We start from the raw sequence: 15545 nt of genomic DNA on the forward strand, positions 1-15545 counted from the left end.
AGGACCTTAGTTCCCTGACCACAGATCGAACCCAGGCCCCTGGCAGTGAAAGCACTGAGTCCTAACCACTGGGCCACAAGGGAACTCCCGATTTTTTTTTTTTAGAATGTGTTTGAGTCTATAGGACTACCAGTCTAAAGCAAAAAGATATAGTAATGAGTTAACATACTTGAAAAACAGAGTGAAAAACAGAGTAACCACAAATCAAAAACATACAACAGAGTCACAAAAACCAAAAAGAAGAGAACATAAGCATAATACAAAAGAAAATCATCAAACCACAAAAAGAAAACAAAAAGAAAAAAGAACAAAGAAGAAATACAAAAACAACTGCAAAACAAGGTTTAAAATGGTAATAAATACATATCTATCAATAATTACCTTAAATGTAATGAACTAAATGCTCCAAACAAAAGACACAGAGTGGGGAGGGGATAAATTAGGAGTTTGGGATTAACATATATACACTACTATACATGAAATAGCCAACAAGGACCTACTGTATAGCACAGGGAACTATACTCAGTATTTTATAATAACCTATATGGGAAAAGAATTTGAAAAAAAATAGATATGTGTGTATGTATAACTGAATCACTCTGCTGTGTACCTGAAACTAACAAAACATTGTAAATCAATTATATCAATAGTTCAATATAAAAAAAATCATATGTACTCTCAAGTACAGCTGTAAATAGTAATTATGCTCCTAAGCCTGAAAAATCTCACCCAAAGCCTTAAAACAGTGTGAAAAACATAAGAAAAGTCTCCATGATACTTAAAAAAAAAAAAAAAAGGACACAGAATGGCAGATTGCATACAAAAAACAAGAGCCTACAATATGCTGCCTACAAGAGACCCACTTTAGGGCGAAGAATACAATAAGTTCCCTATATACGAACAAGTTCTGTTCTGAGAGCGTGTTTGTAAGTCCAACAAAGTTAGCCTAGGTATCCAGCTAACACAACTGGCTATATAGTACTGTACTGTAATAGGTTTATAATACTTTTCACACAAATAATACATAAAAAACAAACAAACACAAAAATAAAGAAGACATTTTTAATCTTACAGTACAGTACCTTGAAAAGTACAGTAGTACAGTACAACAGCTGGCATACAGAGGCTGGCATCGAGTAAACAGGAAAGAAGAGTTACTGACTGGAGGAGAGAGAGGAGGTGGGAGACAGTAGAGCTGAAGGATCGTCAGCAACAGGAGATGGAGGGCAAGCTGCAATTTCACTCACACCTGACGCTGATGGAATGCATGTTCGCATCTTTGAAAGTTCACAACTTGAAGGTTCGTATGTAGGGGACTTACTGTACACATAGAGTGAAAGTGAGGGGATGGAAAAAGATACTTCATGCAAACAGAAATGACAAGAAAGCGAGGATAGCAATATTCACGTCAGACAAAATAGACTTTAAAACAAAGGCCATAAAAAAAGATAAAAAAGGTCACTATATAATGATAAAAAGATCAATACAAGAGGAGGATATTACACTCGTTAACATATATGCACCCAATATAGGAGCACATAAATACGTAAAACAAATACTAACAGACATAAAGGGAGAAATTGACAGGAGTACAATTAATAGTAGGAGACCCCACTCACATCAATGGACAGATCTTCCAGACAGAAAATCAATAAGGCAATGGAGATCCTAAATGACACAACAGACCAATTGGATTTAATTGATATTTTTAGGACATTACATCCAAACAAACAGAATACACCATTCTTTTCAAGTGCACATGGAACATTCTCTAGGATTGACCACATACTAGGACACAAAACAAGCCTCAACAAATCTAAGAGGACAGAAATTACTTCAAGCATCTTTTCTGACCACAACAGCATGAAACTAGAAATCAACCACAGAAAGAGAAACGAGAAAAAACGATTACATGGAGACTAAACAACATGCTACTAAAAAACCAATGGATTGGGGCTTCCCTGGTGGCGCAGTGGTTGAGAGTCTGCCTGCCGATGCAGAGGACATGGGTTCGAGCCCTGGTCTGGGAGGATCCCACATGCCGCAGAGCAACTGAGCCCGTGAGCCACAACTACTGAGCCTGCGCGTCTGGAGGCTGTGCTCCGCAACGAGAGGCCGCGACAGTGAGAGGCCCGCGCACCGCGATGAAGAGTGGCCCCCGCTCGCCGCAACTGGAGAAAGTCCTCACACAGAAATGAAGACCCAACACAGCCAAACATAAATAAATAAATAAATAAATAAATTTATTAAAAAAAAAAAAAAAAAAGAATGGATACAGGAGACCTTGTTATTAAAAAAAAAACCAAAAAAACCAATGGATCAATGATGAAATGAAAGAGGAAATTAAAAAATACCTTGAGACAAATGACAATGAAAACACAATCATACACAATCTGTGGGATGCAGCAAAAGCAGTTCTTAGAGGGAAGTTCATAGTGATACAGGCCTTCCTCAAAAAACAAGAAAAATCTCAAATAAACAACCTAACCTACCACCTAAAAGAATTAGAAAAAGAACAAACAAAACCTAAAGCCAGCGTAAGGAAGGAAATAATAAAGGTCATGGAGGAAATAAATACAATAGAGATTTTAAAAAACAATTGAAAAAAATCAATAAAATGAAGAGCTGGTTCTTTGAAAGGGTAAGCAAAATCGACAAGCCTCTGGCCAGGCTCACCAAGAAGAAAAGAGAGAGGACCCAAATAAACAAAATAAGAAATGAAAGAGGAAAAATAACAACCAATACTGCAGAAATACAAAGAACTGTAAGAGAATACTATGAACAATTATATGCCAACAAATTGGAAAACCTAGAAGAACAAGTTTCTGCAAACCGAAGTCCAGGACCAGATGCCTTTACTGGGGACTTTTACCAAACATGCAAAGAACTTATACTGATCCTTCTCAATCCCTTCCAAAAGACTGAAGAGGAGAGAACACTCCCAAAGCCATTCTATGAAGCTGTCATTGTCCTAATACCAAAACAAGACAAAGACAATACCAAAGGGACTTCCCTGGTGGCGCAGTGGTTAAGAATCTGCCTGCCAATGCAGGGGACACAGGATCGATCACTGATCCAGGAAGATCCCACATGCCATGGAGCAACTAAGCCTGTGTGCCACAACTACTGAGCCTCCGCTCTAGAGCCCGCAAGCTGCAACTACTGAAGCCCACATGCCCTAGAACACACGTGACACAACTACTGAGCCCACATGCCACAACTACTGAAGCCAGCGTGATCTAAGGCCCGTGTACTGCAACTACTGAGCCTGCGTTTTGCAACTACTGAAGCCTGCATGCCTAGAGCCCGTGCTCTGCAACAAGAGAAGCCACTGCAATGAGAAGCCCGCACACTGCAACAAAGAGTAGGCCCCGCTCATTGCAACTACAGAAAGCCCGTGTGCAGCAACCAAGACCCAATGCAGCCAAAAAATAAATTAAAAAAAAAAAAAAGACAATACCAAAAAAGAAAACTACAGGCCAATATCTTTGATGAATACAGATACAAAAATTCTCAACAAAATATTAGTAAACTGAATCCAACGACACATAAAAAAGATCATAGGCCTTGATCAAGTGGATTCATCCCAGGGTCACAAGGATGGTTCAACATACACAAATCAATCAACATGATACACCGTAACAAGAAAAGAAAAGAAAAAAGGGAAGGGAAGGAAAAGAAAAGAAAAGAAAAGAGAAGAAAAGAAAAGAACTACATGATCACCTCAATAGATGCATAAAAAGCATTTGATAAAATGCTTTTGGATGCTTCAACATCCATTCATGATAAAAACTCTCACCAAAGTGGGTATAGAGGGAACATATCTCAACATAATAAAAGCTATTTATGACAAGCCCACAGCCAACATAATACTCAATGGTGAAAAGCTGAAAGCCTTCCTGCTAAAATCTGGAAGAAGACAAGGATGCCCACTCTCACCACTTCTATTCAACAGAGTATTGGAAGTCCTAGCCACAGCAATCAGACAAGAAAAAGAAATAAAAGGTATCCAAATTGGAAGAGAAGAGGTAAAACTGTCATATGCAGATGACATGATATATATAGAAAACCCTAAAGACTCTACACAAAACTACTAGAACTGATAAATGAATTCAGCAAGGTAGCAGGATACAAGATTAACATACAGAAATCTGTTGTATTTCTTACATTAACAACAAAATATCAGAAAGGGAAAGTAAAAACACACTTTTTTTAAAAAAAATAATAAATTTATTTATTTATTTATTTATAGCTGCATTGGGTCTTCGTCGCTGCACATGGGCTTTCTCTAGTTGCAGCAAGCGGGGGCTACTCTTCGTTGTGGTGCGTGGGCTTCTCACTGTGGTGGCTTCTCTTGTTGCGCAGCATGGGCTCTAGGCATGCGGGCTCAGTAGTTGTGGCTCATGGGCTCTAGAGCACAGGCTCAGTAGTTGTACGCACGGGCTTAGTAGCTCTGTGGCACGTGGGGTCTTCCTGGACCAGGGCTTGAACCCATGTCCCCTGCATTGGCAGGTGGATTCTTCACCACTGCGCCACCAGGGAAGCCCATACATTCTCTCTTAAAATCGCATCAAAAAAAAAAAAAATAACTTAGGAATAAACCTGACCAAGGAGGTGAAAGACTTATATGCTGAGAACTATAACACACTGATAAAGGAAATTGAAGATGATTTAAAGAATTGAAAGATATACCATGCCCTTGGATTGGAAGAATTAATATCATTAAAATGGCCATACTACCCAAAGCAATCTACAGATTTAACGTGATTGCTATCAAATTACCCATAACATTTTTCACAGAACTAGAACAAATAATCCTAACATTTATGTGTGACCATAAAAGACCCAGAATTGCCAAAGCAATCCTGAGGAAAAAGAACAAAGCAGGAGGCATAACCCTGCCAGACTTCAGACAATGCTACAAAGCTACAGTAATCAAAACAGCATGGTACTGGCACAAAAAAGAGACATATGGATCAATGGAACAGAACAGAGAGTGTAGAAATAAACCCACACACCTACAGTCAATTAATCTTAGACAAGGAGACAAGAATATACAATGGAGAAAAGACAGTTTTTTCAGCAAGTGGTGTTGGGAAAGCTGGGCAGCTGCATGTAAATCAATGAAGTTAGAGCACATCCTCACACCGTACACAAAAATAAACTCAAAATAGCTTGAAAACTTAAATATAAGACATGACACTGTAAAGCTCTTAGAAGAGAACACAGGCAAAACATTCGCTGACATAAATTGTACCAATGTTTTCTTAGGTCAGTTTCCCAAGGCAACAGAAATAAAAGCAAAAATAAACAAATGGGACCTACGCAAACTTATAAGCTTTTGCATAGCAAAGGAAACCATAAATAAAATGAAAAGACAACCTATGGACTGTGAGAAAATATTTGCAAATGATTCGACCAACAGGGCTTAACTTCCAAAATATACGAACAGCTCATACAACTGAATAACAAAAAAATGAACAACCCAATCAAAACTTGGGCAGAAGACCTAAACAGACATTTCTCCAAAGAAGACACACAGATGGCCAACAGGCACATGAAAAGATGCTCAACATCACTAATTATCAGAGAAATGCAAATCAAGACTACAATGAGGTATCACCTGATACTGGTCAGAATGGCTACCATCAAAAAGTCTACCAATAATTAATGCTGGAGAGGATGTGGAGAAAAGGGAACCCTTCTACACTACTGGTGGGAATGTAAATTGGTGCAGCCACTATGGAAAACAGTATGGAGGTTCCTCAAGAAACTAAAAATACAGTTGCCATATGACCCAGCAATCCCACTCCTGGGCATATATCCAGAGAAAACTCTAATTCGGAAAGATACATGCATCCCAATGTTCACAGTAGCACTATTTACAATAGCCAAGACATGGAAGCAACTTAAATGTCCATCAACAGATGAATGAATAAAGAAGATGTCGTATATATACACAATGGAATACTACTCAGCCATAAAAAAGAATGAAATAATGCCATTTGCAGCAATATGGATGGATCTAGAGATTATCACACTAAGTGAAGTAAGTCAGAAAGAGAAAGACAAATACCATATGATATCACATGTGGAATCTAAAGTATGACACAAATGAACTTATTTACGAAACAGAAACAGACTCACAGACATAGAGAACAAACTTACGGTTACCAAAGGAGAAAGGGGGTGGGGGAGGGATAAATTAGGAGTTTGGGATTAGCAGATACAAACTACTATATATAAAACAGATAAACAACAAGGTCCTACTGTATACTACAGGGAACTATATTCAATATCCTGTGATAAATCATAATAGAAAAGAACGTGAAAAAGAATACATACATTTATATATAACTGAATCACTTTGCTGTACACCAGAATCTAACACAACATTGTAAATCAACTATATGTCGATTAAAAAAAAGTATATATTCAAAGATTAGAATATTTTGTATATACCAGGTGAAGTATTGGTCTACTTTCTTTTTAAAAGTAGAAAACTTTACAGAAAGGAAGATTGCAAGGGTCTTTGTGGCATAACTGTAGAACTAATTGATCCAGAGAACAAGTTTCTAACTGATCAGTTTAGTAATTTATGAAAAATGGAGATACTAAAAGCATAAATTATCTTATTCAAGAAGAAAAAGACATCTGGAAAGCTGGCTTAGCAACTGAGGCCCACTGAGATCCAATAAACCCAATGATTTTGATCATTTTTACAAATTATACCAGGGTTGTGAAGATGTGACTGACCGAGTCTATTATGTAGTAGTCATAGTGATCAATGACTGGTAGATATGTCCTAAAGAGACCTACTATCCTCTCAACGTTTTGCTTGTGGAGTTACAGCCTTCGTTTAAGTTTTCTATAGAGTTGAAAGAAGACAGCAAGATAGGGGATTTCAAAAACAGTTGGCAAATTAGATCACTGCCAAAGAAAAGGGCAGAAGGGCTCTACTAACATGGAACAGACTCGGCTTCTCTCTTCTTTCTAGATTATGCCCTGCTGAGGCAGATGTGCTCTCCCTCTCAGTCTAGTTACTTTTCGGCTCCTCTTATTTACCATTCCCTCCTCAAATTCTTCCTTTCTGCTTTATATGCTATTGAATTAAAACTTTTTGCTCATCAGAAGTTTCTGCTAAAGGACTAAATCCAACTATTTCAACTGCCATAAAATAGCTTATTCTTAATTCTGAACCATCTGAACCAACTCAGATAACCCAAGTGAGAGAAAGGTACCTGGAAGCAAATAATATGGTAAAACTGAGTATCTGCTCTATGTATAAATGCATTTTGAACAATACACAAATATATTTTAGTTTTTTTCCTAAGATATTAAATTAATTTGAACAAGACAATTACTTAAAATTGTTTCTTTTTAAAATATAGAAACATACCTACTTGGCCAGTTGCCACTATGTTGATAAATTTGGGGTGCTGATTTACAGTGAGGCACAGAATATCATCATTATGTTCCTGATAAAAACTCTGAGTCCCTAGAAAAAAAAGAATTTGAGAATTAAATCTGAAAACTTTAAGGTGAAATAGTCAAATGCACTTACGCAGAGTAATAAACTGCTGTGTTTAACTTACTTGCTTATTTAACACACATACATGTATATATTTTTTGTGGCCGTGCCGTGCGGCTTGCAGGATCTTAGCTCCCCCACCAGGGATCGAACCTGTGCCCCCTGCAGTGGAAGTGCCAAGTCTTAACCACTGGACTGCCAGGGAAGTCCCAACACATATTTTTTGAGCACAACATATACACTTCATCCTAAGGATGGAAACATGATCAAGAAATCCTTAAAGTAACAGAACCCTGAAAGGCATAAACCATGTAATACGAGGTTGAAGACATCAAGTGCCACAAGAGAGTTAAAGATCAAAATGCTATGGGAATTTGTAGCAGATTCTTCTTCTTACAAGCAGATGGCACTTCTGGACTGACACGACAGATTCTGTAAATGTGAACGTGAGTGGGGAAGGGCCTTCCAGGGAGAGGGATACTTGAAGCAAAGGTACAAAGGCAGGAAAGTACTGGGTATGCATACAGATGGCTTATTTGGCTGAAGTGTAGGGTAACAAAAAAGAAAAGTAAGAAATAGGTTGGGCAGGCAAATTGAAACTAGAATTACAGAGGATTTTGAAAACAAGCCTATTATTAAATTTCATATTTATTCTGTAGTCAGTGGGGAGGTACTGAAGAATCCTGATCAAAGAAGTAATGTGATTCCTCTAGCAGTAGTGACAGTGAAGAGACCTTAGCAGACTATGACTGTGCAGGAGGCAGTAAAGGTAGGCTTGTGCAAGTAAAACGGAGAGGTGGGAAATGAGGTCAGGACGGTAGACTGGGTCCAGATGATAGAGTACCATCAATACTAGGTCCTCCGAAAAGCAAAACAAAACCAAAGAAAACATTTAAAAAATGTCATTTAACATATCTTACATCACTTTAAAACAACTTCTCAGGGCTTCCCTGGTGGCGCAGTGGTTGAGAATCTGCCCGCTAATGCAGGGGACACGGGTTCGAGCCCTGGTCTGGGAAGATCCCACATGCCGCGGAGCAACTAGGCCTGTGAGCCACAACTACTGAGCCTGTGCGTCTGGAGCCTGTGCTCCACAACAAGAGAGGCCACGATAGTGAGAGGCCCGCGCACCGCGATGAAGAGTGGTCCCCGCTCGCCGCAACTAGAGAAAGCCCTCGCACAGAAACGAAGACCCAACACAGCCAAAAATAAATAAATAAATAAATTAATTTTTTTTAAAAAAGAAAACTTTAAAACAACAACAACAACAACAACAAACAACTTCTCGAAGTGAAATGGGCTTCATATTTCCCAGGGCTGAGGGTTCAGTTAAAGGAACAAACAAGTAATTATATGTGCTGTTGGCTAAATTAGTAGATCAGCTAATAGGTCAAGACTTCTTAGACCATAAACATAGCAGTGTATCCCCATAATGGTGAGAGGCCAAATAACCAGAACTGGAGCAGGTGCTTAGTCTTCCCTCTGCCATCTCTCTCTACATCCCATCATTAGAAAGGTGATTAATTAAAAATCAGGAAATTAAAAATAAAGAAAATTACAAGTATAAATATGAAAGTATATTTATACTTTCATCCCTATGTAATTTGTCTTTTGTTATCTTCTCTATTCTCTTTGAAGGATAAGTGAAGCCTCAAAGAGGATTTTCTTTCTAAGAGGTATTTTTTTTAAATGACCCAAATTATTAAATGGAAAATTGCCATTGATTTGTGTAATACTGATAAATCTTTTTCTTAGGGCAACTAAAACAGAAATATCATATTAATTATTAATACTGACCAGGGGTTGGGGGATTATGACTCACATAATCCACTCTACCTAATTAGAATGAAGCTACCAGAGGAAAAAGCCAGAAATGTTTGGACTAGATAATCTATATCTTTACTTCTAACTTTTAGACTTTTATGAAGTTTACAACTATATGTAATAAAATAGAATTCAAAATTAATCCTGAGTATTACTAGTAGAATTATCACATCATTGGTCATCAAATGATGCTTGGAGAACTTTCTCTGCTTTTCAACAATCCAATCAGTTAAATAGAAATCAGGAAATATTTTCTCATTTTCTTGAATCTAACAAGGTATCGTCAGTCAAGGCACAGGCAAGCAGCTTTCTTAGTTAACCTCCTTGGCTTTCCGAGGGCTCAGTATGAACACTGCCACTCCATCCCGCTCCCTAGCAATCACTCATCCAACGTGCTGCTTTCAGTCACTAACCATCAAAGACAACCATCCAAACCATCCACTTTTGAGTTTAGGTTATGGGGAAATAGAATAAAGTTACAAATGGTTTCGCTATAAAACGTGCTTTCAACATACAGTAATCCTTTACTTCTCATCGAGATCTTTGAGCACTTTGCGTTATGAAATCCTTTTCTGCTGTGTTAAATGTCTTCAAGACTGTAAATTTGTTACTTAAAATATTACTAGAAAGTTCTACAGTATGAAATATTTACATTCTAGATTCACATATTTTGGTTATTTATATTTTTAACAAAGAGTTTTAAGATGCTAAATTAAAAATTCTAAATTTTAAAAAGTGGGGAATGGAGAATCAGGGTTTCCTACCTGTAGCAATGTTGTGCAGAATTCCCACGGATGCAGTGTGATAAATTATATCATCACCATCATTTAAATAATGAACATTATTCCTACAGTCTCTGCCTCGATAGCCAAAAACAAGCTCCAACACAAGGTCCTATAACAATGATAAAACCATTATACAATTCCTCACGTCTAAATGTTGACCATTATTTTGTTATATACAGTACTGGTGTCTTCAGTCAAAATGGAGGATGCATTTTTGATGTTTTATAAATTTCAAACACAAAATTAACTTAGATATACCTCTCTATGTAACCCGTTTTGGGCAGCTGAAACACACATTCCATACTTTTCTACATAAAGTCATGAAAATGAAAGGAGAACCACAAGGTCATCTGATTCCAAGAATTTTAGTTCTTAAGATTTCATGTGTTAAACATTGAGATATTTCTTGCGTCCAAAAGAAGAATATTTCGATTTGTGTTAAACTGTTAGTCAAAATATTTGATCTGCATACGTAACTCTGGATAACTTATGTCCAAGTGATGTACTTTCAAGGATCCAGACAGTATATCAGCTTTGTGCACTAAGCAGGCCGTCTCTGATAACTCATGCTTAAGTTCTAGCAGATAATTCTGCTACTCAAAGTGTCCATTTTCACTGACCCTGTGAGGCTGAGTGGGGTAGGAAGTACAACAATCACCCTCCCACAGCTTTACGCCTTGTTTTTGACCTCACTTAGCACAGTTTGCTTGTTGCTGCTGATACTGAGATTATGAAATGCCTTCCTTTTTTGCTCAATTATTGTGCAAAGTTTTCTTTGCTTGGAAGCAGACAGAACCTTCATTAAACCCTACAGTGAATACATCACATGGAGTAAAAGTTCTTGATTTGGTGTAAGTATTAAACTTTTAACTTATAAATTCAAACTGTTAAGTATAAGACACTGCCAAAGTGCCTATGCTTCCATAAACCACAGATCATTCCATACATTTACATTTAGGAGTTCTCTGAGATACAGTTCAATTCAGGGTATTATTCATAGAAAACTAAAAGAAAGATTAATAAAAAAAAGGAACAGAGGATATCAATCCAAGACTCAGATTTGACAGTTAAGCAATCAATTTTTACAACCAAACAAAAAAGAATATTCATCAGTACATTTATTTTCATAAAGAATAATGACAAGATTTAGATGTTTTCCAAAAAGGAAACAAACTAAACCCTGGATACATTTTAAGGTACCAATTAACACCGGGGAGTGGGATTTTCCTCACCTCTATGGGTCTCTTTTTCTTGCCGACATTGTTGGTCTGGAGTTTTGCTGGCTGTGGCGGGGCCCTGCTCACAGGAGGCCTGAAACAGGGAAGTGGGAAAGAGGAAAGGAACCCATCACTGGATGCCTTCACTGAGCTTCTCTCACCTGCCCTCCAGAGGCAGATGTCTCTGACACACCTTCACAAAAATGAACCCAATCTGTGTTTCTCACTAGACTCCACCCTCTGTATCTTGATATCTTCTAAAGCAGAAAGGTGGAAAGAAAATACTAGAACTTCTGTCCATTTTTCTTTTAATTTCTTTGGTGTATGTTTCATAAATGTAACTAATATAATAGCACAAGAACAGACTGATGATAAAAATATACAAATGTTAGTTTTACACACTCAAAAACTTCTAGATGGGGTACATTATCAACAAAGCCTAGATTACTGCTCTAAAGTAGCTACCTCAGTATCTTGCACATGGCAGGTACTCAGTATATTCTTCTTGAATTTTGAAAATATTTCTATAAACTTTCCATACTGTTGGCAACGTTAAGTCATGTGTGAGTTCAAACCTGTACTCTTTACCTGCTCCTCTGTGCCCTTTATCTTCTCTTCTTCTGAAGTCCCTAGTATGGTTATGGCATCACCTTCAGTTAGTCAAGCAAGACATTTTACAGTTACAAAGCACTGTAAACCATACAACACTCTGTAAAAGGTTATTACTATTGTCTCCAACTCCTTCTCTTCCCTTATTCTCACTATTAACTACATATTTTTCAACTTTACCTACATAGTAGCTCTCAAATCTATCCCTCTCCTTCTCTGTTTCCATCACTAGTTCAGGATCTATTTATAATGAATGTGCCATTAGGTGTATAGAGTTCCCATTTTGAATTATTTAAACATGGAGACTCTTCCCTAAAAAAAACCCCTTTGTTTAATTTTTTAAAAATCCACACATCATTTACTTTAGTTTTAACTCAGAGAGCCGTTATTCAAATGTTTAGTAACCTAAATCCTGAATCTAAATCAATCATATATCAACTCCCTCTTTCAAATTTTAATATTAATTTTGTAACAACTAAATCAGAAAATGATGTAAATTAACTTTCCAGTGGAAAAAATTCCAACATTTCTGAATAAATCCATAAAATTAAAGGCATAACAATATATTTGCATTTTCAAAATGATTTTCAAGTTATACATCTATAAAAAGTAAATGAAGTGTTATATCTTGAACATGTAATATAAAAGAAATGTGGGGGCTTCCCTGGTGGCGCAGTGGTTGAGAGTCCGCCTGCCAATGCAGGGGACACGGGTTCGAGCCCTGGTCCGGGAAGATCCCACATGCCGCGGAGCAACTGGGCCCATGCGCCACAACTACTGAGCCTGCGCTCAAGAGCCCGTGAGCCACAATGACTGAAGCCCGCACGCCTGGGGCCAGTGCTCCGCAACAAGAGAAGCCACCGCAATGAGAAGCCCGCGCACCGCAACGAAGAGTAGACACTGCTTGCCGCAACTAGAGAAAGCCCGCGCCCAGCAACAAAGACCCAACTCAGCCAAAAATAAATGAATAAATAAAAAATAAAAAAAAAAAAAAGAAATGTGTATTTTCATATATAATGTGAAGCAGTATGTAGAAGTATAGAAGCATGACTGGTGACATAAAAGTTAAATGCACTTGCAACACTCTATAAAGAACTTCTCAAATCATCACAAAAATTTTTGGTTTCAAACCTTTTTCATATACTTTTTGGAATATCTGTAAGTAATAAATATAACTGACTTTATAATATTTAACATTTAAAAATATTTCTGCTAAAATCATTTTAAAGAATGACAGCAGCTTTGGCTTTTCTTCCAAGTCAGTTTTGTGGAACTTTATTCAATGTTATTCTCTGACAGCTTTAATAAATGTATAATTTTTATCTATAAATCCTGTATAACGGTTAAGCATATTTTAATTTTTGTAAAGATAATTTATGTAAGATATATTATTGCTTGAAATTCTACAGCTTGGAAAATTATACAAGTTGAATGAATAAAGTTTTAGTAAAGCAGTTACTTATATAGTATGAATCCAATAATTAAGATGTAGTCATTTCAGGGATACTGATTTCAAAGGAGAAAAACATGGAAAACTGTGAATAGAGGTAAAGAACACCAAGTAACATAGATTATTAATGGTAAATATGAAAGATAACAAAGATACAAAATTGGGCCGCATAGAGCATAGCAAAGAGAGAGGATTACCTGGAACCTCTTTCCAGCAGCAGATAAAAAAGGGAAAAGATTACAACACAGATTTGCATTTAAAATAGTAGTACAATATTTCCTGTAATAAAATATTTTTACAAGTTTAATGCAGATAAACTATATTGTATATAGTAAAGGGCTATTGTTTTTATTTATTGCTATGTATAAGAAAAGGCTTAGGCTTAGGGCTACTCCATTCATGGCAGGGAAATCAGAAGAAAGAAGATGAAAAAGAAAAGAATTCAACATGTTCTGTGTTGTAAACATTAAAGCTTGCCATTCTTATTTTTCCACAGTGCAATCTGAATTTCAAACAAAATATTTAAGCTTACTTAATGTTTATTAACTTAAACGGCTGGTAGCACTGGCGCTGCTATTAAGGACTGCCTAAGGAACCTAACTAAGCTCCCCCTCCTCTGACCCAAGAGGGATTCCCAGTCAGCCAGTCTAACCAAGCAGGCAGAGTGAGTCTCGGGACCATGCTGGATTTGGGACTTTTCTAGCAAAGGAAGTAACTTAAAAGAAAAAAAATTCCCCTTAACAACATAATGACTGAACAGAACTGGAAGGGATCACAGAAGTTAATCTTATCCATCCTCCCAGTGAAACCAGGAATCGTCTTTACATGTCTAGAACATCCCTTCATAGCACTGATGACAAGTGGTCATTTACTAAACTCTGCATGAACACTGCTCGTCACAAGGAGGTCACTCCTACAGAAAAGTCATTCATACCTAAGACAGCAATTATATCTCCACTTTGTTTTCTTTTTTTGAAATTAGTGATTCCCAAAGCGATGAATTATTCTTTGTGTAAAGTGGCCTCCCAACATTCCTTTACCCTCTGTTTCCTTCTAGATCACTGTAAACTGTCAATGTCCCTTTAAAATGCAGAGATCAGTCCTGAATAAGCTACTCCAGATCTGATGTTAGGTCTGAATGTTTTATTTCTTTTAAAATAGTATAAGATTATGAGGGCTTTTTTAGAAGTCACATCACAGTCTGGACTCATATCTTTGCACACATCACCTCCTGCTTAAAACAGATAATGAATTCCTGCTATCTGCCAAATTAATTAAGGAGTGCCTAATATTTGATGTTCTGCACAATCTGATCTCAAATCTACTTTTTCATCCTATCTGCCAGCATCTTCCTACTGGTACCTTTTTTACTTCTAAAACAGACTAGGCTTTTTCATACTGTCCTGTTTCAGAAACTGTCTGAAGACATTTTTATCTCACTAAAGGTAGCTACAAAAGCACTCCAAAGAGTCCCTTCTTGCACATATCATTTTATTAAACATACAAATATCATTACTGCCCTATGTGAATGTTTTGAAATTAATGAATACCTTAAACAAGCATTAAATGAAGCTAACAGGTTTGTTATCAACTGGAAAAGTTTTCACTGATAAATATGTGTGACTGTTTTTATGAGTCTTTGAAATTTAAGGAAAAACTAAAACTGTTAGAGTATAGGAGTTTGTGAAAAGTCATTTGTAAAAACACTGATTATAATGAAGACCCTCATAACAACACCCACATATTGTATCTATAAATGCAACTCTTCTGTAGGATTTGTGCTATTTCACTTTCTGGTTCTTTCTCAACAAATGTAGTTCAATGTTTTATAGGGGGAAAAAAAAAAAACCTTAAAATACCACAAAGACCAAAATAGAAGAATAAATTTTTGAGTAAAGTATTTTCTTTAATAAAATACTTACCTTACTACTCCCTGCCTTCAGAAGGAGCAAGAGGAAAAAAGTAAGGAGATATACATGAAAACTGATGATGAATAAAATGTAGCAGTTTACTAAACAGAATAAGGATAATATGTCAACAGAATTCTAATGAAATACAAAAAGGCCTAAATTTTATGTCATATTGTTTTGAATATTTTTATTCAAAAATACTGGAAATTTGATTGACAA

At 36.7% G+C, this 15545-nt stretch overlaps 1 protein-coding gene across 2 annotated transcripts in view; it reads right to left on the minus strand.

The window, feature by feature from the left end:
- Positions 1 to 15545, minus strand: part of EML5 (EMAP like 5) — a 163913-nt gene that overhangs the window by 28184 nt on the left and 120184 nt on the right. Inside the window, exons 28-30 of one of the 2 annotated variants that reach the window (XM_061181152.1) lie at positions 11373 to 11451; positions 10120 to 10249; positions 7400 to 7498 (exon numbers count right to left, since the gene is read on the minus strand). In XM_061181152.1, coding sequence (XP_061037135.1) covers positions 7400 to 7498; positions 10120 to 10249; positions 11373 to 11451 — 308 coding nt within the window. The remainder of the gene's footprint in view (positions 1 to 7399; positions 7499 to 10119; positions 10250 to 11372; positions 11452 to 15545) is intronic. The other variant, XM_061181151.1, reaches the window with a different exon arrangement.

Source organism: Eubalaena glacialis, chromosome 2 (assembly GCF_028564815.1).
Source record: "Eubalaena glacialis isolate mEubGla1 chromosome 2, mEubGla1.1.hap2.+ XY, whole genome shotgun sequence".
Taxonomy (NCBI): domain Eukaryota; kingdom Metazoa; phylum Chordata; class Mammalia; order Artiodactyla; family Balaenidae; genus Eubalaena; species Eubalaena glacialis.